Source organism: Stenella coeruleoalba, assembly GCF_951394435.1.
Source record: "Stenella coeruleoalba genome assembly, chromosome: 2".
Lineage (NCBI taxonomy): Eukaryota > Metazoa > Chordata > Mammalia > Artiodactyla > Delphinidae > Stenella > Stenella coeruleoalba.
The window spans coordinates 128,649,366-128,674,694 of NC_137147.1; the positions used below are offsets into that span (position 1 = coordinate 128,649,366).

Sequence of the window (25,329 nt, forward strand, 5' to 3'; positions counted from 1 at the left end):
TGTATATGAACCATGGATCTATTCATTCACCCATTTTATTACTTTCTAGTGCATTTTTTTTGGTTGTCGCTGTTACCATTTCTTTCTTGCTCTGCAACTGATAAACAAGTAACAGGAAACATACCTGGTCCTTTCATCCCAGTTATTCCATGGGAATTATCCCCCATACTAAAAATGCTTCCTCTCATGGATGTCTGGAACATCTCAATTTCCAGGATCTCTTTCCTTCTCTATTCTTTGCCATCTTTTTTCTCTTCCTGGGTCTGAAAATGCCTGTATCCTCCAAGAAAGACCTTTCATAGGAGTTTCACCCTAAACACTCTTCTTCTGCATCCACAATCCCTGCAACAGCTCTATTTCCATGAAGAGTATCTGGACTCCCAGCTCATTTATCTTCTGAATCCCAAGCCATTATACAGGAGTGTCTGCAGGGTATCTCTCTTTGGCAGGTCCACAGCACTGTAAATGCCCGTGTCCCATCCAATAACCATCAATCTCTCTTCCTACCAGCTTCCACTGTGTCCCTAAGAGAATCATCTACACCAGCAATTTCCCACTTTCCCAGGACACACGTCTCTTTCACACTTACATTAAATTATAATAGCTGCCTACTATCACTCTTGAAATATATATATGTATATATATATATATGTGTGTGTGTGTGTGTGTATATATATATATATATATATATATATATATATATATATATATATATATATATATATATTTCCCTTCCTCCGGCTCCAGTTTTGCTGTATCTGAGCTCAGACCACACCATCTCCCCCTTCATGGATACCTTCCATGTTCCCAGTGGTCTGTTCCCAACTCTATAATGCAGTAGAGTGATTTCTAAAACATAAATCTGTTCCTGTCACTCCCCTGTGAAAACTCATCCATGGGGAGTCTGACGAGGCTGCATTTGGGGACTGGACGGAGTGAGGAGGGATCTTGTGTCAGCCAGGATTTCTGGTAGACGCCCCTATGCACTATCCACTTGTGGTGGTCGGGGGCGGAGAAGGGGCGGGATTGAGCCCCCTTCCCCCCTCCTCCTTACTGCGGAAAGCTGCAGAGCTAAGGGCACTCACTTCCTATTCACCAGTCAGCAGGGAGGAATCCTCTCAGCAGCCACGTAGGCATTCTCTTCTCTCTGGAGGAAAAGGCCCAGCAGCTGTCGGAGGAAAAGGCTCACCAGCTGTCAGAGCAAAAGGACATGTCGCAGCTAAGTAAGAATTTGGGTGATTCGAGTCCCCCGGCGGAGGCCCCTAAGCCTCCGGTCTATAGCCGCCCTACGGTTCTGATGCGGGCTCCGCCCGCCTCCTCTCGGGCTCCACCAGTCCCTTGGGATCCACCTCCGATTGATTTGCAGGCTTCATTGGCCGCTTGGCAGGCACCTCAGCCTGCTTGGGAGGCCCCGCAGGGCCAGCCGCCTGCCCCAGTGGCTCCCATGGCCCAACCTCCGGCCCTAGGGGGCCCGATGGTCCAGGCTCCCCCTCTGGGAGGCCCGATGGGCAAGCCTCCAACTCCGGGAGTCCTGATGATCCATCCTCCCCCTCCGGGAGCCCCGATGGCCCAGCCTCCAACTCCGGGAGTCCTGATGATGCATCCTTCAGCTCCCGGAGCCCCAATGGCGCATCCTCCCCCTCCGGGGACCCCAATGGCTCATCCTCCCCCTCCGGGGACCCCGATGGCACATCCTCCCCCTCCTGGGACCCCGATGGTGCATCCTCCCCCTCCGGGGACCCCCATGGCGCATCCTCCCCCTCCGGGGACACCGATGGCTCACCCTCCCCCTCCGGGGACACCGATGGCCCATCCTCCCCCTCCGGGGACCCCTATGGCTCAGCCTCCAGCTCCAGGAGTCCTGATTCCCCAGCCTCTGACTCCGGGAGTCCTGATGGTCCAGCCTCCTGCTCCAGGAGCCCCGATAGCCCAGCCTCCACCCCCGGCACCCTTGATGGCCCAGCCTCCGCCTCCAGGAACCCCGATGGCCAAGCCTCCAGGTCCTGGAGTCCTGATGATCCATCCTGCAGGCTCAAGAGCTCCGATCACCCAGCCTCCAGCTACAGGAGCCCCGATGGTGCAGCCGCCTGCGCCGGCCCCACCTGCGCAGCCTATGGCTTCCTGGGCCCCACAGGCTCAGCCTCTGATCCTGCAGATCCAGTCACAGGTTATAAGGGCTCCTCCGCAGGTTCCCCAGGGTCCGCAGGCCCCGCCAGCGCAGCTGGCCACACCCCCGGGCTGGCAGACCACTTCTCCGGGATGGCAGGCCCCACCGCAAGGCTGGCCAGCCACGCCCCTGGGCTGGCAGACCACACAGGTCACCTGGCCTGCTCCAACGATTGCCTGGCAGGCACCTTTACCTGTGCGCCCGGGGCCACCACCCATCCGACCGGGCCCACCGCCCATCCGCCCGGGCCCCCCGCCGGTGCGCCAGGCCCCACCCCCAATCCGCCAGGCACCTCCACTGATCCGCCAGGCACCGCCACCCATCCGACCTGCCCCGCAGGTCCTGGCCACCCCGCCGCCTCTCTGGCAGGCTCTGCCGCCCCCACCACCTCTGCGGCAGGCCCCACAAGCTCGGCTGCCCACCCCGCAGTTGAGGGCGGCTCCACCAATTCGGGCGGCCCCACAGGTGCCGACGGCCCCTCCAGCACTGCAGATGCCCACCGCACCTCCCGCTGTTCCGCAGGCGCCCCCGGCCGTGATGCCAGCCCCTCTGCCGGCCGCACTGTCAGCCCCGCAGGCTGTGCACTGCCCACCCATCATCTGGCAGGCCCCGAAAGGCCAAGCTCCGGTGCCACACGAGATGCCAACCTCAATGGAGTTCCAGGAAGTTCAGCAAGCCCAGGCCAGCCTGGCCTGGCAGGCTCCAAAGGCCCCCGGGCAATTCTGGCAGGCCCTGCCCACCCAGGAGGCCCAGAGGCAGGGCCCACCACTGGTTCAACTGGACCAGCCCTTTCACGGGGCCTCCGCCTCCCAAAAGGCCCTGCAAATCCAGCTACCCACCCAGCAGGCCCAGCCCTCGGGCTCGCAGGCAGAGCTGCCAGCCATGCACCTCCAGCCCTCCTGGCAGGGCCCCCCCTCAGCCTTGCAGGGCCAGCCCGGAGCCCCCTTAGTGGGGGCAAATTTTCCCATGGGCTCTGCTAAATCATTGATGACTCCATCAGGAGAATCCAGGGCCTCCTCTATAGACCGTAGGACCTCTTCAAAAGAACGTAGGACCTCTTCAAAGGAACGCAAGGCTCCTTCAAAGGACCGGATGATCTTCGGTGGCACTTTTTGTGCTCCCAGGGCAATGCCAACTGCTGGAGCACACCTGCCAACTCCCTGGAAAAACTTGCCTGCCGCATCTGAGACCTTTACTGCCACCTCAAGGGTCTTTCCATCTACCTCCCAGTTCCAGCCTGCCTCTTCTAATGCCTTCAAGGGCCCGTCTGCCACCTCAGAGACCCCAAAATCACTGCCACTTGCTCTGCAGGATCCATTTGCCTGCATTGAGGCCTTGCCTGCAGTCCCATGGGTTCCACAGCCCAACGTGAATGCCTCGAAGGCGTCCAAGGCAGGGCCCAGCATCCTGATGGCGACGGCAGCTGCCCCCAAGGCAATGGCCACCACTCAAGAGGCCTCGAAGACCTCCGCTGAGCCTCCACGTCGTTCGGGCAAGGCTACCCGGAAGAAGAAGCATCTGAATACCGAAGAGGAGGATGGCAGGGGCCAGATGCTGAGCATGCGCACCTGGCAGGCCCCCAGGCCCTGGGAAAGTGTGGACTTCAATGACTGGGAGGTTCAAACCCCTATCCAGGTCCTGTGTGACTGGGAGGGCCTAAGCACCTCCCATGGCCTGAGTGGCTGGGAGGGCCCGAGTACCTCCCGGATCCTGAGTGGCTGGGAAGGACCCAGCACTTCTTGGGCCCTGAGTGCCTGGGAGGGCCCGAGCACCTCAAGGGCCCTGGGTCTCTGGGAAAGCCCAGTTAGCCCTCCGTCCTTGATCATCTCTGAGCTCCCTAATCTTGCTCAGGGATTTGGTGCAACCCAAGATGACCCCAAGATGGAGACTCAGCCACTGTCTCCCTTGGATGAGAGAGCAAACGCACTGGTGCAGTTCCTCTTGGTCAAGGACCAAGCCAAGGTGCCCATCAAGCGCTCAGAGATGGTGAAATTCATCATCCGTGAATATAAAGATGAGTGCTTAGAAATCATCAGCCGTGCCAGCCACAAGCTGGAGTGTGTCTTTGGTTATCAATTGAAGGAAATTGATCCCAAAAACCACTCTTATATTCTCATCAACAAGGGTCGGAAGGGTGAAGCAGCGTCATCCTATTTAGACAGGCCCAAGGTAGGACTCCTGATGGTGGTTCTGAGCCTCATCTTTATGAAAGGCAATTGTGTCAGGGAGGACCTGATCTTTACTTTTCTGTACAAGTTAGGGCTGGATGTCCGGGAGACACATGGTCTCTTCGGAAATACAAAGAAGCTCATCACCGAAGTGTTTGTAAGAGAGAAGTACCTAGAGTACAGGAGAATCCCTTTTACTGAGCCAGCAGAATATGAGTTCCTCTGGGGCCCCCGAGCATTCCTCGAAACCAGCAAGATGCTTGTCCTGAAGTTTTTGGCCAAGCTCTATAAGAAAGATCCACGGTGCTGGCCATACCAGTACTATGAAGCGCTGGCAGAGTGTGAGTCTGAAGATTTGGATGAGGATAAGCCTGGCCCCGATGATAAAGCCGATGACCCCACCAGCAGCCCCCCTCCCCGCTAATGTGGTTTAGCCGATATCTCATTGTTCCTTTGGGTCCCCGGCCTGAGGCCACTGACAGGGTGGGGTGGGGGGGACGTTTTGTTTCTGGTGTTTATGTTCCAGTTCTCTGTGTGTAAGTTTGAATTTCAATTTGCTTTCATATCTGCCAAAGCTTTGTACATTTTCATGTGGTGTTGATTTCAACTGGCTACTGTTCTATTTGGTATTTTGGCATCTGTATTTTTAAGTGAGATCTGTGATTCTCTGTTTTGTGTTATAATTGTTATGTTTTGCTATCAGAGTTGTGCTGGCTTTGTGAAATGAATTTGAGAAGCTATCCATCTCATTCTGGTACAGATTATGTAGCATCAAAATAGGCTGTTCTTCGAACGTTAAAATGACTCATCAGTAAAAGCTGTCTGCAGAAAAGTAAATATCTATATCTATATCTATATATAAATATAATTTCAGCATAACATGGAAGTGTTTGTCTTTATTCTAATTTTTATTCTAGATAGTGCGAGCCAAGTTTTACCGTACTCTCCAAATACAGCTGAACATCAAGACAACTACCAGTGATAGTAGAAACCACGGTGACGAAACTGCTTTTCAAAGACAGTGCTACATGCATTGTAATTAGGCAGCGATTGCAATGGGTGGTGAAACGTAAGATTAAAGCAAAAGTAAAACTTAAGTCAGCAAGGCTGGATCAAGAGGAGGTTTTTAATCCTCTTGACTCCTCACAATAATCCTTCAAAGTAGGCATTATTCCCATTTTGTAGGTGAGTGTCTAAGGCTCAAGTAGAATAATTAAATGGGACATGTCTGTGCCAAGGCAATAATGTTGTAATTTGGAGCAGAAAATATTCTTAAGGTTATGTGAGAAGTGAGGACCATCTGCCTGTAGGACCACAGCTACCAAGTTTGTTAGCCACAGGGATGAATCGGCCAAAGGGGCATTGGTCAGTCATGTGGTGGGTGGTGGGTGTCCAGCAGCTCAGGAAATGTGGGTTTCATCAACACATTGACACGGGCATTGAAACACACTCCCTGAAAAACATCCAGGTTTAGAACAGGGAAAAGGAAATACCAGGCTTCACTGAACTGGGGATCCTGCAGATTGCAGGCAGTAGGGGGGAAGGAGGCAGACAACACGGAGGTCTAGCTGAAGCTCCTGGGAGGGGCCATCAGTTGTAACATACAGGGGACTTCAGCTGGCAATGTCTGATGTGCTAAATAGCCTTAGTCAGCCTTTGGGTGCAGGGCCTGGTGTGGGAGGGAGTGGATGTGGACAGGAGAGTTTCGGAGAAAGATATTCATGCACACCTGACCAGGCTGGTGTGTGCAAAAGGACTTTCCTGAAGGTACCACTGTCTTCACGTGGATTGGGACCATCAGCGCTTCTGCCATCTCTACTGTCCTAGAAGGATCCAGAACCCCACCCCTAAACCCCCCTTCTCTTGGTGAAGATGAAGTTCCAGAGAGGAGGTAAATGGCAAAAGTGGTATTCGTCTGCCCCCTAGTGGCCTGCCACAGTTCTGTTGCTCCTGCAGTGGCTCAGTGCAGCCCCTGCCGCAGTGAAGAAACACCCCAAATACCCTGGGTTTAGGCTAGTACTTGCTTCATAACCCTTGCCCATAATTCTACTTGCATTTGGGCCCAAACGTTTCTTCTTTTCTCTTATGTCATAGGGCAAGGTGAAACCTCCTCTCCACGTCCAATCCAGTTGCATTTAGGAAGCTGAGTTTCTAGAAGAGGAGATGAACTCATAAGATGCAGAGTCCATTCCCCGACTGCCCCCACCCTGGGACCTGCCTGGCTACAGGGGATCTTTGGTAAGTTGTCCAAGTGACCAGGTTTTCCAGAAATTCTGAAGAAGTTTCTTGTAAGCTCTGTGGTTCAGAGAGTATTGGGCTACTGCCCCAATCAGTCTTTAGTTATTTTGACGACAACAGCAAATGCCCATTGAAGGCAACAGCCCTGTCCCAACTGAGAAGTATCCCCCAAAGAGGCTTTGCTGGGCCAGAAAAGTGACACATAGGTCTAGTATTTCTTATTTGGTTTTAGTTTATTTATTATGTTTTTTATAGTTTTCTCCAAATCATTCACTCATGGGGGACTTGAGCAAGTGGCTTTTTGTGGAGCAAAATTTGGAAAGTAGCATCATATGACTTTGGTGCCATGCTTAAGGTGTGGCTTTACTTCAGGGCAGAAAGGCTCACTTCCCATTGACAATCCTTAATCTCATTTATCCCATCATCGGATATAAAGCAAATACCTAATTTAAGCAATGTCAAGGGCTTAAGACCTGACTAGAGTTAAAATGTAATTAAAGATAAGTTACAATAATAATACAATTGTAACTACAAACAAACAAACTTGACCAAATATTCCACTGAAAGGTTTAAGAAAGAACAGCTTCTTTGGAGAAATGTCATGAAAAACCTAGGGGTGAAACAGGAATAAAGACACAGACTTACTAGAGAATGGACTTGAGGCTATGGGGAGGGGGAAGGGTAAACGGTGACAAAGCGATAGAGAGGCATGGACATATATACACTACCAAGCGTAAGGTAGATAGCTAGTGGGAAGCAGCCGCATAGCACAGGGAGATCAGCTCGGTGCTTTGTGACCGCCTGGAGGGGTGGGATAGGGAGGGTGGGAGGGAGGGAGACGCAAGCTGGAAGAGATATGGGAATGTATGTATATATATAGCTGATTCATTTTGTTGTGAAGCTGAAACTAACATACCATTGTAAAGCAGTTATACTCCAATAAAGATGTTAAAAAAAAAAAAAAAACTAGGGGAGAAAAAAAAAAAAAGAAAGGACAGCTGACATTATGAAATCAGAAGGCAGAAAACAAAAATCCAGGAAAATGGGAAACTACAGGGTAAGAAGCAATGAGAGAAAATTCAAGACCCATTATTTCAAAGTTCTAAAATATAGATAAATTTAGTATGAAGATTTTTATTGTAAAATGAAGAAACCTAAAACCTCTATAAACTAAATGGGCAAAAGATAACAGGTGACAAAAAACAAAAGAAATACAAATGGAAAATGACATTGTAAACTGTTTCACCTCACTAATACGTGAGGACAATATTACCTATTATAAATATTAGACCAGTATTCCAGCTTTCATTTATTAAATTAGCATAGAATGAAATAAAAGCCCATGGAATATCCAATGCAAATAAAGTTATCATGAAACTGGCACCCAGTTTATATGGCTGATGAAACTATAAATTACTACAAATTACCCTGAAATAAATTCAGTCAACTGCATCTCCAAGAGATTTAAAAATATTAACACTATCTTACCTACAAATTCTTCATATAGGAATATATTGAATGGAAATAATCTGTAGTGGGGGCAGAAGCTTTTTCACAAGGAAAACTACTCAGGAAAGTGGAGGAGACATTATGATATGCACAGCTGCCCTCCACCCCCATACAAACATACTAGCATCAAGGTGGTCCAGTGAGCTTTCTGCTGAAAAGACCAAAGGCTTCCTCAGAAAACCACGTGCAGTTTTCTCCAGCACAAAATTGTGTGCAGCAAAGCAGAGACATGAAATCTGTGCCTGAAAAATTTGAAAGTGGGTGCTAGCAGGTTCCCATCAAAGCTGTGGAATGATCTCAGCCATTTCCGATTAAGCTGTAGACTCTTCAAGAAGAGAAATTTAAAATGTTTCCCAAAGTGGTGGAATCCAAGCACTGTTGTACAGGATGTTAAGTTATAAGCAAGGTAATATCTTAGGATGCTTACCTAGAAATGATGATCTGAATTTTAGAATAATACAGGGAATGGTAAAGCAGGGAATGGTAACTAATCCCATGGGTGCACCACAAATTCAAGTGAGTGGGCACATTTTTTGGTACCAATAAATAAGTACATTGGTATATCAAAATAAAAAAAAAAGAGAGAGAGAGAGAGAGAGGGAGAGAGAGAGAAGCCCTACTGTATAGCACAGGGGACTCTGCTCAATATTCTGTAACAACCTAAATGGGAATAGAGTTTGAAAAAGAATATATACATGTATATGTATAACTGAATCACTTTGCTGTACACCTGTAACTAACAACATTGTTAATCAACTATATGCCAACATAAAATATTTTTTGAAAAAAAAACAGAAAGAAGCCTCTGACATTTAGATCACAAACTTCCTGTTTTCTTTTGTTTCCAATCCAGAAAGTCCTGTGTGTACAAGAAAGACATGCAGGATAGTAGATCTGGCTTCTCTGGAGGGAATCTCTGGGAAAGGAAGCCTAGCAATCCATCTTTAGAGCACAAGCTACAGTGCAAGCAATGTCATTCTTCCAAATTGTTCAAAGGGTCCTATTGTGAATCCCATGGAGAGATTTATAACACTACTAGGCCACTGGTCTGATCCCCTAATCCTTTAAGATTCTGAAAGTTACTCTGGCTCCTTTTTGTTTTAAGAGATGAAGCCTACATGGGGAGCATCCTTCATTCTAAGTTTTCTCCTATTTTGCTTGGTGGCACCGCAGGAATCCTCCTGGGGTCTCAGAGAGATGCCTTCTCAGTACAAATGACTTCACTCTGCAAACTGCCCATCCATTTCCCAGCAAGACTGGCTTTCTTTGCCCTCACTTGTTCAGAGTAACTTCAGCTTGAGGTTCTCAGAGGGTTAATAGAGGGATTGAGGTTGTCCAATCAACCAGCAATAACCGCAGAAGCATTTCCTATCTAGTAGCCTTCCTGGGGTGTGCTTTCTAGTGACTCAGACTCTTCCCTGAAACAGAGCCAGCTGGGGCCACAAAGCTGTGGGATTTGAGTGCTGGTTTTCTTGGCTTCTACAAGACATACTTAAAAACATTTTGTTTTGAAATAATTATTGATTCATAGAAAGTTGCAAAGATTGTACAGGACAGTCTTCTGCATCTTTCATCTAATTTTCCCCAATGTTTACATCTTATATAACGGTAGTACAATATCAAAGACATTGACATTGGTACTATGTATATTTCAATGATATTTTATCACAAAAAACTGTGGACTCTGTAAACATCACCTCAATCAACATACAGAACTGTTCCACCACTACAAAGATTTCTCTCATGCTGCTCTTTATAGTCATGTGCATCACTTCCCCAACATCCCCCTGGCGATCATTGCCCTGTTCTTCTTCTCTGTAATTTTGTCAGTTTGAGAATGTTATATAAATGGAATCTACCTTTGAGTGGCATTTTTTCCACTCACTATAAAGCCTTTGTTATCCATCCAAGTTGTTGTGTGTATCAGTACATAGTTCATTCGTTTGCAGTGCTGCAAAAACATTTACCTGTGAAGGACATTTTGGTTGTTTCCAGCTTTGATCTCCTACAAAGCTGCTATGAACATCCCTGTGCATGGGATGGACATAAATATTGTATGGACATAAATTTTCATTTATCTGCGATAAATGCCCCTGGGTATAATCGCTGGGTGGTATGGTAAATGAATGGTTATTGTTTTAAAGAAACTACCAAACTACTTTCCAGAGTGGTTGTAACATTTTACATTCCCACCAGCAGTGTACGAGAGATCCATTTATTTCATATCCTCACCAACAGTTGGTGTAGTCAGTTAAAAAAACTGTAGCTGTCGGGCTTCCCTGGTGGTGCAGTGGTTGAGAGTCTGCCTGCCGATGCAGGAGATGCGGGTTCGTGCCCCAGTCCAGGAGGATCTTACATGCCGCGGAGTGGCTGGGGCCGTGAGCCATGGCCGCTGAGCCTGTGCTTCCAGAGCCTGTGCTCCGCAACAGGAGAGTCCACAACAGTGAGAGGCCCACGTACCGCAAAAAAAAAAAAAAAATGTAGCTGTCCTAGTAGGTGTGTCCTAATACCACAAAAATTTCTAAATAAATTTTTGTTTGTTTTATAATATGGGATTTGGGGTGTTCTTTATGTAATCTAGATCTGAGTCATTTATTATATATGCAATTTGAAAGTGTTTTTTTCCCAGTCCGTAGTTTTGCTTTTTATCCTTGTAACAGGGCCTTTCACACAGCAAAAGTTTTAAATTTTGATGAAGTTCAATTTACTGATTTTTTTCTTCTATGTATCATGATTTCATATCTAAGTACTTTTTATCAGACTGTAGGTCCTAAAGATTTTCTTCTGTTTTCTTCTATAAGTTTAATAGTTTTATATCTTATATTTAAATCTATGATCCATTTTGAATTTATTGTGTATGAAGTATGACATTTAGGCCGAGATCCTTTTTCTTTTCCATATTCTTTTTCCTTTTTTTTGGGGGGGGGCTATGGATGTCCAGTTGTTACAGTAACATTTATTGAAAAGACTATGCTTTCAACATCTAATTGCTTTAGCACATTTGTCAAAAAATAGTTTAGCTCTGCTTGTGTGGGCTAGTTCTGTCTCATTGATTTGTGAATCTATCCCTCCAGTGATAACTACACCACCTTGATTACTGTGGCTATTATAAGACTTGAAATCAAGTACAGTGATTTTTCCCACATTATTCTTCTCTTTCAAAATTATTTTTAGCTATTCTAGATTCTTCGACTTTCAATATCAATTTTAAAATAAGATTGCCAATTTTAAAATAAGATTGTCTATAAAAAATTTGCTGGGATTTTTAAAAGAAATTTAGTTAAACTTATATATGAAGTTGGGGAGAATTGACATTTTTTACTATGTTGAGTCTTCCAATCCATAAAGACAGTATATCTCTCCATTTATTTGGATCTTCTTTGATGTCTTTCATCAGCATTTTGTATTTTTCAGTGTACAAGTACTGGATATGTTTGTTAGATTTATACCTAAGCATCTCATTCTTCACGAGTGATTACAAATTATATTACATTTACATTTCAGTTTCCATGTGTTCAATGCTAGTGTATAGAGATTTGTATGTTGGTCTTGTAGCCTGCAGCTTGCTGAACTCCCATGTTAGTTCTGAGAGTTTGATTCCTTAGGATTTCCTATGTAGTCCATTGCGTCATCTGCAAATAGGGACAATTTTATTTCTTCCTTTCTATCTGTATACCTTTTTTTTCCTTTTACTGTCTTGTGCTGAGCTTCACATAATATATTGGACTGGAGGGGTGAAAGCAGATATCCTTGCCTTATTTTGATGGTGGGGGAAAAAAGTCTTTCACCATTTAAGTATAATGTCACCTGTAGGTTACCTGATGTGCTTTATCAAGTTGAAGAAGTTCCCTTCTATTCTTATTTTTCTTAGGGATTTTATCATAAAAGAGTGTTAAACATTTTATTAAATGTTTTTTCTGCATTGATTTCTTTGATCATGTGATTTTTGCTATTTAACCTATTAACAGGATGGATAACATTAATTTATTTTTGAAAATTAAAGCAGCCTTGCATTCTTGGAATAAACCCCACTTTTGCTGAATTTTATTTACCAATATTTTGTTAGGATTTTTACAACCATGTTCACGAGGGATGTTGGTCTGTAGTTTTTCATTCTTTCTTTCTTTTTTTGGGAGGTATGGGGGAGGGGGTACTGTGTTTGTCTGATTTTGGTACCAGAGCATTACCAATTTCATAAAACATTCTTTCCTCTTTGGCTTTTTGGAAGAGATTGTATAAAATTTGTGTTAAATCTTCTTTAAACAGAATTCTCTAATGAAACCATCGATTTTACAAGAAATTAGTTTCTAATATAGTCTTGCTTCAGGATGGAGGGAATTCTGCTGCACATAAGTATAACATCCAGTGGAGTTTCCAAAGAGAAGATACCAGCCTATACCTGAAGATGATCCAAGAATGGGTGTCATTGTTTCTCCTTTGGGAGAACCCAGGGTCAGCACCAGCCCCTACCTCAGAGTCAAGGGCAAAGTCCAGCCTGGACTGCAGCATATGACTGATGTCTGAAATTCCAAGTATATCACAGGTTTCCCCATCTCTGCCTTCCATTGCCAAGCAGGGCGTTTGGCCCTGGTCTCTGAGCTCTCGCCCTCTTTTACCCAGTGTGTGGCTCATTTTCACTCTCTTATGAATTTCTACAATTTAAAAGAAGATATTAGCATATTTACCCAGAAGAGTTGAAATTGTTAAGGATAAAATAAGAATTGAAACAGAACCAGAACAAAAAAATTCACAATTTTTATGGAAACACGAAAGACCCCAAATAGCCAAAGCAATCTTGAGAAAGAAAAACAGAGCTGGAGGAATCATGCTCCCTGACTTCAGACTATATTACAAAGCTACAGTAATCAAGATAGTGTAGTACTGGTACAAAAACAGAAATAGAGATCAATGGAACAGGATAGAAAGCCCAGAGATAAACCCAAGCACATATGGTCACCTTACTTTTGATAAAAGAGGCAAGAATATACAATGGAGGAAAGACAGCCTCTTCAATAAGTGGTCCTGGGAAAACTGGACAGCTACATGTAGAAGAATGAAATTAGAACACTCCTTAACACCATACACAAAAATAAACTCAAAATGGATTAAAGACCTAAATGTAAGGCCAGACACTATAAAGCTCTTAGAGGAAAACATAGGCAGAACACTCTATGACATAAATCACAGCAAGATCCTTTTTGACCCACCTCCTAGAGAAATGGAAATAAAAACAAAAATAAAGAAATGGGACGTAATGAAACTTAAAAGCTTTTGCATAGCAAAGGAAACTATAAACAAGATGAAAGGACAACCCCCAGAATGGGAGAAATATTTGCAAATGAAGCAACTGACAAAGGATTAATCTCCAAAATTTACAAGCAGCTCATGCAGCTCAATAACAAAAAAACAAACAACCCAATCCAAAATTGGGTAGAAGGGCTTCCCTGGTGGCGCAGTGGTTGAGAGTCCGCCTGCCGATGCAGGGGACATGGGTTCGTGCCCCGGTCTGGGAAGATGTCACATGCCACAGAGCGGCTGGGCCCATGAGCCATGGCCGCTGAGCCTGTGCATCCTGAGCCTGTGCTCTGCAACGGGAGAGGCCACAACAGTGAGAGGCCCGCGTACCGAAAAAAAAAAAAATTGGGCAGAAGACCTAAACAGACATTTCTCCAAAGATATACAGATTGCCAACAAATACATGAAAGGATGGGCAACATCATTAATCATTAGAGAAATGCAAATCAAAACTACAATGAGGTATCACCTCATACCAGTCAGAATGGCCATCATCAAAAAATCTACAAACAATAAATCCTGGAGAGGGTGTGGAGGAAAGGGAGCCCTCTTGTTGTTGGTGGGAATGTAAATTGATACAGCCACTATGGAGAACAGTATGGAGGTTCCTTAGAAACTAAAAATAGAACTACCCTACGACCCAGCAATCCCACTACTGGGCATATACCCTGAGAAAACCATAATTCAAAAAGAGTCATGTACCACAATGTTCATTGCAGCTCTATTTACAATAGCCAGTACATGGAAGAAACCTAAGTGTCCATCAAAGGACTAATGGATAAAAATGATGTTGCCCATATATACAATGGAATATTACTGAGCCATAAAAAGAAACAAAATTGAGTTATTTGTAGTGAGGTGGATTGGCCTAGAGTCTGTCATACAGAGTGAAGGAAGTCAGAAAGAGAAAAACAAATACTGTATGCTAACACATATATATGGAATATAAAAAAAAATTTTCTGAAGAACCTAAGGGCAGGACAGGAGTAAAGATGCAGACATACAGAATGGACTTAAGGACATGGCGAGGGGGAAGGGTAAGCTGGGACAAAGTGAGAGAGTGGCTTGGACATGTATACACTACCAAATTAAAATAGATAGCTAGTGGGAAGCAGCCACATAGCACAGGGAGATCAGCTCCGCACTTTGTGACCACCTAAAGGGTGGGATAGGGAAGGTGGAAGGGAGATGCAAGAGGGAGGAGATATGGGGATATATGTATATATACATAGTTGATTCACTTTGTTATAAAACAGAAACTAACACACCGTTGTAAAGTAATTATACTCCATTAAAGATATTAAAAAAACAAGAATTGAAAATATACTCAAAATATACTCAAATATAGTGGTGGTAAAGGCAGTGAGTTCTATAGTCTGGGACTTAGGTACTATCATTACACTTGCTACAGTACATTTTTGAGGTTTCTCTGCAATGAGTAGGCTGATAGCATACATTTGCAACTTCATGCCATCATCCTGTTACCCAGCTCCATGTTTAGGCAGAAGTGTTCAGCAAGAGGAAAATCAACATTTCAGTTAATTTATTTCTATATTAACCAGTAAGTTTACAGAGATAGCCAAAGGCAATAGCGGTTAAAGAAAGCTTATATTCAGATGAGGTGCCATTCAAGATTCTTTTGTTTCTGCTTCATGGGTTGACCACTTACCCTTAGATAAGGGGAACATCTACTATTAGGGTTCACATGGTTCTGGAAAAGCAACAAAAGAGTGAAGACACAGATAAAAGTCCCCATTATCATGGTGCTTACATTATAGTGAAGAGAGGTGAGTCACAAACAAATGAGGAAATGTCAGTAGTGACAATACTGTGTAGAAATTAAAACAAGACGAATTATAGGGAGATAAAGGGGCTCTGTAGATAGTGTGATCAGAAAAGGACTCTGAGAAATTCATATTTACATTGATATTTTAAAGACAGAATGGAGTCAGACCACATAAAAGGCTGGGACAATAGCATTCTAAGAAGAGGAATTGCCTAGTGCCAAGGTCATCAGGAGGAGGTATTCATGGACTGGGTACAGAACATATTTCAGTGTGCCTGGAGCAGACTGAGTGGTCAAGGTTGGTGTGAGTGCTTGCCCTTTTTTTTGGCGATGGACACCCATAAATGAGGAGGGTAACTTGGGAACATTGATTTGCCTTGCTCTCCCATTAGCTGATTAGGGGTTGGTGCACAATATCCTTGTCTACAGATTGCACACAGGATCCCTTAAGAAGTCCATCTGTGGAAATGAGTGGGCTGAGGATATATGAATCAGGTTTGTGCAGCTGGCCAGGGCTACTGGGGCCAGCTGGCCTTAGGATCACATTTGTCACTTCTTCCATGACTTCGATAAGATGGATGTAACCTCACTTGTCTCTAATGTGATGCGTACTTCCTAGTCGTTTGGGTACATTGTAAAAAGGATATACCTAAAGGAATTCCCTGGTGGTCCAGTGGTTAGGACTATGCACTCTTACTGTTTAGGGCCCAGGTTTGATCCCTGGTGGGGAAACTAAGATCCCACATGCTGCGCAGCCAGAAAAAAAAATAAGAGAGAGAGAGAGAGAGAGAGAGAGAGAGAGAGAGAGAGAGAGAGAGAGAAAGAGAGACATCGACGGGTGTGCCTGAGAAATTTTTTTTAAAATAATAAAACACCTAAAAAATGACCCAAAAAATGGATATACCTAAGGGAAGTTTTTCTTGAAGTCTTTGAGAGGAGGCATTATTCAAAAATTAATACTAGTTTCAGAGAAAGCTACCTCAGTTTGAGGAAAGGGCCAGCTGTGTTCAAATAATTCTAGAAAAATAGATGAGCCATCTCCTTTTAAGGCTGTCTGAGTTTCATCTGTGTGGTTTAGGTACCAAAATGAGTCCAGGTCTGTGTTGTAGAATTCCCTGAAGAGTTTATATGGTATTCATGGAGAGGCAGACAGTGCTAGTGACTTCCTCGTCCAGGGAAGCATGTAGGGAGCATGGTACTGATCAAAATGAATTCCTATGCTCTTGGAAACCAGGAGCCACCAGAGACTTAGATGCCCTTCCTAGGGGCATGCTGTGTGCTGATGCCTAGAAGATAAAGCTAGGAGTTCCAGTCCATCATCACTGGTCATTCTGAACCCTGGGTTAACACCTCTGGGGCCCCACAGCCATGTTAAAGTCTACACTTTGGTTATGATTCCTGATCTCTGGAGGGTGGGGGAAAGAAATACATTTTAAAGGGAACCCAGAGTCTGCAGGAATGAAAGGGAAGCAGGTTGCACTGAGGGAGAGAATCACATAATAAAGTCACTAATTCCTGATTGTTTCAGGAGACAATGAGATGAAATACACTGTCTGAAATCAAGGTCTTGTGAAAGCACACGAAAGGCTTCCTACCAATTCATACAAGTTTTGATTTTTTTTAATGCATCCCCATCAAGGTAATAAAAAAATCAACTTTTTGTTTCAGCTCTAACATGCAAAGATCTTTCTGTACTTAAATGAAGAACAACCTCAACAAACAGACAATCAATGAGTTTTCTTGGACACTTCAGAGAACTGAGGCTGCAAAGCAATACAAGCACCCAGAAATGTAGAGAGAAGGAAACTCCAGTGAGTTGCAAGATGTGAAATTCTGGGGCAGAAGCTCTGGAAGCCAGAGGCTGGAGGAAAGCCTTCACAGAGAGCAGTGCTGAAACCTCATCCCATCTGGGGGAAGGATGTCTACCCACTCCAGCCTCACTCCAGTATTCCTGTGTCATCTAAGGAATAAGAAAATTGAAGCCAACAGGTGAGAGAGCTCCAGGGAAATAGGCTGGGGGCATCACAGTCAAGAAAGAAGGTAGGAGATGGGAAAAACTCTAGGGAGGGACAGAGACATCTGTAAAGATCCCCACGACAGAAGCACACTGTACCCCCGAAAGACTGAGACTTAATCAGAAGCTTAAAGAAAACTCCTGCCCCACGCTCCACCTCCTCACTAACAAACCTCCAACAAGAGCAATGGATTAGTGCAAGAGTTGCAAGTTGCAGAATCTCTCTGAAGATCAGTACAAAGGGCCCTGAAATTCAACACCCATTCATGACAAATACTCCTGAAAAACTAGAAATAGAAGTGATCTTCCTAACTTAATAAAATGTTTATATGAAAAATGTGCTGCTAACATCATACTTAATGATTAGAGACTCAACACTTTGCCTCTAAGATCAGGACAGCATGGCAGTGGTGACAGTATAGACACACAGATCAATGAAACAAAAGAGAAAACCCAGAATAGACTGTCACAAATATAGTCAACTACTTTTTGACAAAGATGCAAAGGCAAGTCAATGAAGAAAGAATATTCTTTTCAAAAAATGATGGTGGAAATATTGTAAGTCCATATGCAAAAAGTAAATTTTGATGCTGATCCCACATCTTACACGAAAAGTAACTCAAAATGTATCATAGAACTAAATATAAAATGTTAAACAATATAACTTTTAGAATAAAACAGAGAAGAAAGCTTGCATGCCTTTGGATTTGTTGATGGGTTCCTAGATACAACAAAAAAGCATAATCCACGGTATTAAAAATTGATGAATTGGACTTTATTAAAGATAAAATCTTTTTCTCTGCCAAAGTCACTGTTGAAGGAAAGAAAAGACAAGTCCCAGCCTTGGATAATATATTTGTACATCGCATATCTAATAAAGAAATTGTATTCAGAACATACAAAGAACTCTGAAAAGACAATAAAGAGAAAATGAATAGCCCAATGAATAAATTGGCAAAAGAACATCTCACAAAAAATTTTCAACACACTTGTAGATAGTCAGCAGCAAGCCTTAGTTTTACACTTTTTTTCTTCATTGTACCCTTTACTATCTATAGAGTTTCTAAATAGGAGTGTCCAGAAGCTATCCTAGAAGAGGGCAATGAGGTCTAGACAACTTTCTAGCTGACTCCCCAGAGTGAGGTTACATGTTTTTAACACATGCACATGACTATTCTTCATCCTAAAGTGAATACTTTCCCACCTCAGGAAGATCTCATTTAATTCCAGTTTTGTAGCATCCTATAACACAGCATCTTAGGCTGTGAACAAGTTTATTTTTAGAATGTCTTTGAGGATTATTTTCCATTCTCAGTAAACAACAGCAAACGTGTTTTATACCGCAGAGTGTTCTGTGAGATCTGGGTCTGTCCAAGTACAAGAGTTCCTTCTGTCTGTGATCCATGGTCTGCGAAATAGATCCCACTAGGGCCATCTGGTGGCCACTGGGTAAACCAGCAGGTTTTTGTATTTTCTGTTTCTCTGGAGAACTTTAGCTTCACTAAAGCTCTACTAAGAAGTCTAAAAATTCTAAAATGAGGGCTTGCTACAGACTATCTGTAAGCTTCCTGAACATTTAGCAGAATTCAGTAGCCATATGCTTTGTAATGTATTTATCGCTCCATATATTTTACATATAATTATTATATAAATGGGGCTTCCCTGGTGGCGCAGTGGTTGGGAGTCGGCGTGCCGATGCAGGGGACACGGGTTCGTGCCCCGGTCCGGGAAGATCCCACATACCGCGGAGAGGCTGGGCCCGTGAGCCATGGCTGCTGAGCCTGCGCGTCTGGAGCCTGTGCTCCGCAACGGGAGAGGCCACAGCAGTGAGAGGCCCGCGTACCGCAAAAAAAAAAAAAAAAAAAAAATTACATAAACGTATAATCCATATGATTTCTCTGGACTCGGTTCATTAAATGACTCCATGCAATATATCCATTCTCCCCTTTCTACTACGTTTGCCTTATGTTAAGTCCCTAGCATCTCTTGCCTGGAACATTTCTCCTATGTAGTGTCTCTGCTTCCCCTCTTGAGCCATTTCCCAGAGTAGCCCAAATTAACTTTTAGAAACATATGTATCATAATAGGGTCATGTTTTTTCCCTGCTTAAATCTTCCAGTGATGTTCCATCACAATTGTTGTGGATAATTGTGTAGGCTCTTCACAATCACCCACAGAGTCCTACATGATCTGGTCTCCACCTATGCTGTCAACCTCATCCCCTACCTCTCTCTTCTTCATTCACTAGAAACCAGATGGACTAGTTTCTTTCTGTTTCTTAAACACAGCCTCCCAGACTTTGGTTTTTGTGTGTTGTTCCCTCTACCTAGAATGACTGGTTCCCAGGTATTTAAATGGATTGCTTTTCTCTAAAACCATGGGGTGGTCTCAGATCAAGTACCAGGTCCTCAGAGATGTATCCCCTCTCTGATTACTTCTGGGTTGCTCAGATAAATTAACACTAAGCCGCAACGACAAAGAAACCCCCAAATCTCAGACATTTGGTTATATTATGTCATGTCATGTTACATTATGGTATGTTAGGTGAGATGTCATATCTTGTCATGTTATATGATATCACATTATTCTTGATTATGCAAATGTCAGTATGGGTTAAAGAGAGTGGAGATTGAGAAGCTCTGCTCCATGTAATTATTCAGGGACTGAGGCACCTGCTCACTTACGACTCTGCTTGGCACCTGGTTATTAGAATCTATGCCATTCACCTGTCAGAGGAAGTAAGAGAGTGTGGAGGATTCTGTCAGAGGGTTTTATGGACCGGATATGGTAGTGGAGTGCTTTATTTCTGCCTACATCCCATCAGTTGGAATTCAACCACATGGTGTCAACTAACTATGACTGTGGACTGGAATGTAGGCCAGCTGTGAGTCCCGGGGAAAATAAGATTGGATGAAGATATAGCATTTTCTCTGCCAAGGTGGCCATTTTGTTCGTCGAATATTCACTTCACTGTCTCCTTACATGTTGAGCAAACCCCTTTCCTAAGGGAGACAACCCAAAGTTCATCTACGTATTGAAGCCAGTTCAAAGTTCAGGATTTCTGAATGATACTGAAGTCCTGATGTGGTTTTTCATGGTCAAGGACTTGGATATGTTATTTTCTCTCAACATCAAATAGTCAGTCAGAGAAAGGGAAAGGCTGGCCGTAATGAAAATTCTCATTTGGAAAAGCAAAGGAGACGCACAATTACCAGGGACCCGTAGGAATTATGGGATCCAACTGACACCGGTGATGCCTGTGATGCAAGTGAGAAGTAATATTGTAGAAGGACATAGTTGTGGGATGAAATCCTAGTTCCTACCTTTTTGAGTAAAGTGGGTAAAAATGGAAGATCTGAAATAATTACTACATTTCTTTACATTTAAATGCTGAGCAGAGAAAGGAGTTGTGGCTTGATTCCATGTTGAATTCTTTGTCTGAGTGTTTCACATGTGTTTCATACCCCACTCTCCCATTTGTACCTGGAAGGTCAGACCACTTGTAGGCATGAGGCACTTACTTTGAAGGAGCAACCAAAACTCTGACTCCAAAGAATGAAACTCAAAGACTGAAAAGAATGTAAAAAGACATATGCAACCGCATGTCTAATTTTTCAGTTCTTGATAGTTCAAAGAGGACTTAAGGGATAGAAAATGTGGATGGAAGATAGATAGAAATGGGTAATATGTGATCTTGAGCAGTGAGGTGAGGGTTGAAGTTGATGGTTCAGTAAAAAGGAATGTTCATTCAGAACAGGGATCCTTTTATAGCAGCTGTCCCAACCTTTTTGGCACCAGGGACTGGTTTCATGGAAGACAATTTTTCCACAGACCGGGGTGGGGCAGGGAGGGAATGGTTTCTGGATGATTCAAGTGAATTACATTTATTGTGCACTTTATTTCTATTATTATTACATTGTAATATATAATGAAATAATTATACAACTCATGATAATGCAGACTCAGTGAGAGCCCTGAGCTTGTTTTCACTTGCCACTCACTGATAGGGTTTTGATATGAGTCTGCAAGCAATTGATTTATTATGGTCTCTGTGCAGTCAAACCTCTCTGCTAATTATAATCTGTATTTGCAGCCACTCCCCAGCGCTAGCATCACTGCCTCAGCTCCACCTGCGATCATCAGACGTTAGATTCTCATAAGGAGTGCACAACATAGATCCCTTGCATGCACAGTTCACAGTAGGGTTTGCACTCCTATGAGAATCTAATGCCGCCACTGATCAGGCAGTAATGCGAGTGATGGGGAGCATCTGTAAATACAGATGGAGCTTCACTTGCTCACCCGCTTCTCACCTCCTGCTGTGTGACCTGGTTCCTAACAGGCCACAGATCAGTACTAGTCCATGGCCCGGGGGTTGGGGACCCCTATTTTATAGCATGGGTCCCAATTCAATGCTTAATCTTTCCCGTTTCTCCTGGGACCCTCTCTAGGGAGAGATCAGCCCTTTAGCCATTGAGTATCTAGTCTGAGATAATGCTTCTATCTAATTTGTTGTTTGTGTCCAAAGATTCTAGAAACTTGTAATTCTAGGAGACAGGGTAGGTTGTTTGGACATACTGGGGAAGGCAGAGCAATAAGAAAGCCTAAACACCCAATCATAATCAGCTCAGAAAAATCCACATAGAAATTATCCTCTGATTTAGAAAAGGACCCTTGCTCTGTAGGATACCCCATAGTTGTTGGTGATCTATGATGATTGTTTGTCTTCCTTACCAGGCTGCAAGCTTTACGATGGCAAGAGTGGTGTCTCCTTTTCTCACTATCGATTTCTCAGCTCTTCTCACAGTGCCTGACTTACAGTAAATTTTCAGTAAATATGAGTTGAATAAATGAATAAATTTCCTGTAGCCATCGTTGTTAAACTGAATGAGAGTCAGGCAGTGAAGCCTGTATGTTCTCTGTGTATGTACACATTGCAGCTCAGAGTCAAATGCCTATGGCACATATTTGAGCTCCTTGTACCTTGTTTAGAAAGAATTGGCTGTGTTGAATGTTGTCTGCTTAAAATCTTTAGGGTTGGCCATATGGGAGCCACTGTGTCTAACAACAAACTCAATTTCATTATCTAGAAGAAATCCCTGGGTTGGAGGATGGTTGTTTTTTCTTGGAAAGAAAAGCCTAAGACATGTATCACAACTGAGCTCTGGGGGAACAAACTATATAGCCTAGACTTATGTGCTGTGACCACCTTTTTGTATTGGTACCAATTATTAGATGGGAGATGGTTTCTGAGTAGAGAGACCACCTAAGACATGCATAGTTTAGGGTATAAATTGAACAAAAGAGACACAAACCATGTTTTCTGGAGCTCCCAGACTAGTGGAGGACTATAAGTTCAATGACAGCAAAAGTACAGTGGATCATGCATCACAAGTCAGGAACGTTTAACAAATTTAAGGAGATTAGGGAAGGCCATCAGCAGAAGTGTCACAAAAACTGAAACTTGAAGGCTGAGTAAATGGTAAAACACTCAGGGATTAGATGTTCCAGACAGAGAGAAAGCATGAATGAAAGCCTGGGAAAGGGATCATGGTGCATTTGAGAGACAGAAGGGGAGGGAGAAGATGATGTATTCTGGAAAAGGTATTCTGCATTCAAAGAACTGACAGCAGATCACTGTTGCTAAAATTTCAAGTGAATGTGTGTGTATGTGAAGGAGTTGGGAATGGAGAATGTTGAATCTGGAAACATAAGAAGAAGGAATACAATGAAAGATCTTGTACATTATAATAATAGGTTTGGCCTTTAATAGTAATAGGAGACCTCTGAAGGCACTTAATCAGGAGAATGGTGTAATCAGATTTACTTTTTGAGAGAGATGAAATGAGTCTTACCATACTCCCTGGTTCCCCCACCTCCTAGAGCTCCTTTTTTTTTTTTTAACATCTTTATTGGGGTATAATTGCTTTACAATGGTGTGTTAGTTTCTGCTTTATAACAAAGTGAATCAGTCATACATAAACATATGTTCCCATATGTCTTCCCTCTTGCGTCTCCTTCCCTCCCACCCTCCCTATCCCACCCCTCCAGGCTGTCACAAAGCACCGAGCCAATATCCCTGTGCCATGCGGCTGCTTCCCACTAGCTATCTACCTTACTACGTTTGTTAGTGTGTATATGCCCATGACTCTCTCTCGCCCTGTCACAGCTCACCCTTCCCCCTCCCCATAACCTCAAGTCCGTTCTCTAGGAGGTCTGCGTCTTTATTCCCGCTTTACCCCTATGCTAACACATATATATGGAATTTAAGAAAAAAAATGTCGTGAAGAACCTAGGGGTAAAGTAGAGCTCCTTTTATCTGGCTGAAAATCCTGGGGCTTAAAGATAACTGATTTGGGCAAGTCATGAATCACTGTCAACATTGTAGGGAGGCTTTAAAAGTAACCAAGGGCTCAGAAGGTGTGAAAGCACCTTTTGCATAATGAGACCATTACACTAAGCCGGGTTGGCTTTGATGCTTTTGTGTAGACTCAGATTCTCATGGAGAAAACCAGCTCTGCCTCAGAAAAGAGACCCTTTTCTCTAACACCCCTGGAATGAGAGTACATCTTCCCCTTCCCCTATGGAGCCATTAGGCAGTGGGAAAAAACAAACAAACAAACAAACAAAAAAACTTAACCATTCTCCTCTCCACCAACTACTGGCTCAATATAAACTGAGCTGAAGCAAAAGTGACTAAGAGGCAGTGGGCATCTGAAGTGGCGTAAAAAGTATCTTGGTGGCCAGGATACCATTATGTGACAAGGAGAGGAAGTGGCAGAGGAGGAGAGGGCAGACCCCTGGATGGGGCAGAGTTTCAAGGGAGATGACTGTGGCAAAGGACACAGAGAAAACAGGAGTTAAGATATGATAGAACCTTCTTCACATGAGACCTCCTTTCAGGTCTGGTACGTGAGACATTGCACGGGAGATTGATGAGTCAAGGCATAACCAGATTCAAAAGTCTCTGTCTCAGACTGAAAATTCCAGATCAGCTTAAGGTATTGGCAGAACTCTGCAGGAAAGAAAAGTTTGAACATTCTTTGTGAATTAGCAGCTATTTGGTTTGAAGAAGGAAGGTGAAAAACCACCTGCATCCCTAATTGGGAGGATAGATCCCTCTCCGAGACTGTCACGTGGTACTAGGTTGCACCCAACTATGCCCTTTTAGACAGTAAGAAGTATCAACTGGTTAATTTCCCAACTGGAAAATTGTAAGGCTACCCTCAGCCCCTCTATCCCCAGAGTCAAATTTGTGACATACACTGAGGGGAAGAACAGAGGGTCTTTCCTCTAAGGTTAGAAAAATCATCCTGACTAGGGTGAAGAGAACGGATTGAGTGGGAATAATTGAGGAGACAGGGGAACCAGATGGAAGCTAGTCCAATAATCCAGTAAAGAGTAAAAGCTTGCTAAGGTAAGATAGTGGCAGTGAGATGGAGAGAAGCAATAGATTTGGAGATTAAGTGGAGCCATCCCTTGTCAACTACCTTGCACTCAAAGACAAGAGAGATATGGAAAGTTATCAAAGTTAAATACAGCTCTAAGTTTTCTGGCTTGAGTGACTGGATGTATACAGGTGTGCTTATTTGGGTAAAGGAACACAGAAAGGTAGCTACTGACGTGGGTATTCAGTTTCTGATATTTGTATCACATATCTAGGAAATAATTCACATAGGCAGATGCATTCATTTGTTTGTTGGTTTGTTTATTGCTTTATTCTGGAAAGCACTTGGGGTGCATTGTGGGCCCACAATGCAATCTGAAGGCAGAAGTTCCCAGTGTAAAGAGTTCATTGAAGCCTCCAGTCTGAAACTTGGGAAATCACACCATTCATTGGTTATCCCGGCTACGTGAGTCCTGGTGGAGCGGTTAAACATCTGTGGTCCAAGAGCTGCTTGTGCCTTGGCACAGAACCACCGAAGTGGCCTGCAAGGCTGCTCCCACATGGGTCTGTGAGGAGCAGTTGGGGTGGGAAATGGGGGAGAAAGTCATCTAATGGAAGGGAAGCCAGGGCAAAGACGTTGTTAAGTTAGAGTTGGCTGAAGTGGAAAGATCAGCAGAGTAAGCACTTAAGGTGGAGTGCAGGTAACTGGGGGCCAGGTGACAGACTTGTAATTTCTGATTCCCACTGAGTGGGTAGCCTTCCTAG

At 43.8% G+C, this 25,329-nt stretch overlaps 1 protein-coding gene across 1 annotated transcript; it reads left to right on the forward strand.

Annotated features, from left to right (window-relative positions):
• Positions 1 to 1,165: 1,165 nt before the first annotated feature.
• MAGEL2 (MAGE family member L2) lies at positions 1,166 to 5,111 on the forward strand. Its single transcript, XM_079914949.1, has one exon. The coding sequence runs from the start codon at positions 1,211 to 1,213 to the stop codon at positions 4,757 to 4,759; it is 3,549 nt and encodes a 1,182-aa protein (XP_079771075.1). The 5' UTR covers positions 1,166 to 1,210; the 3' UTR covers positions 4,760 to 5,111.
• Positions 5,112 to 25,329: the final 20,218 nt, after the last annotated feature.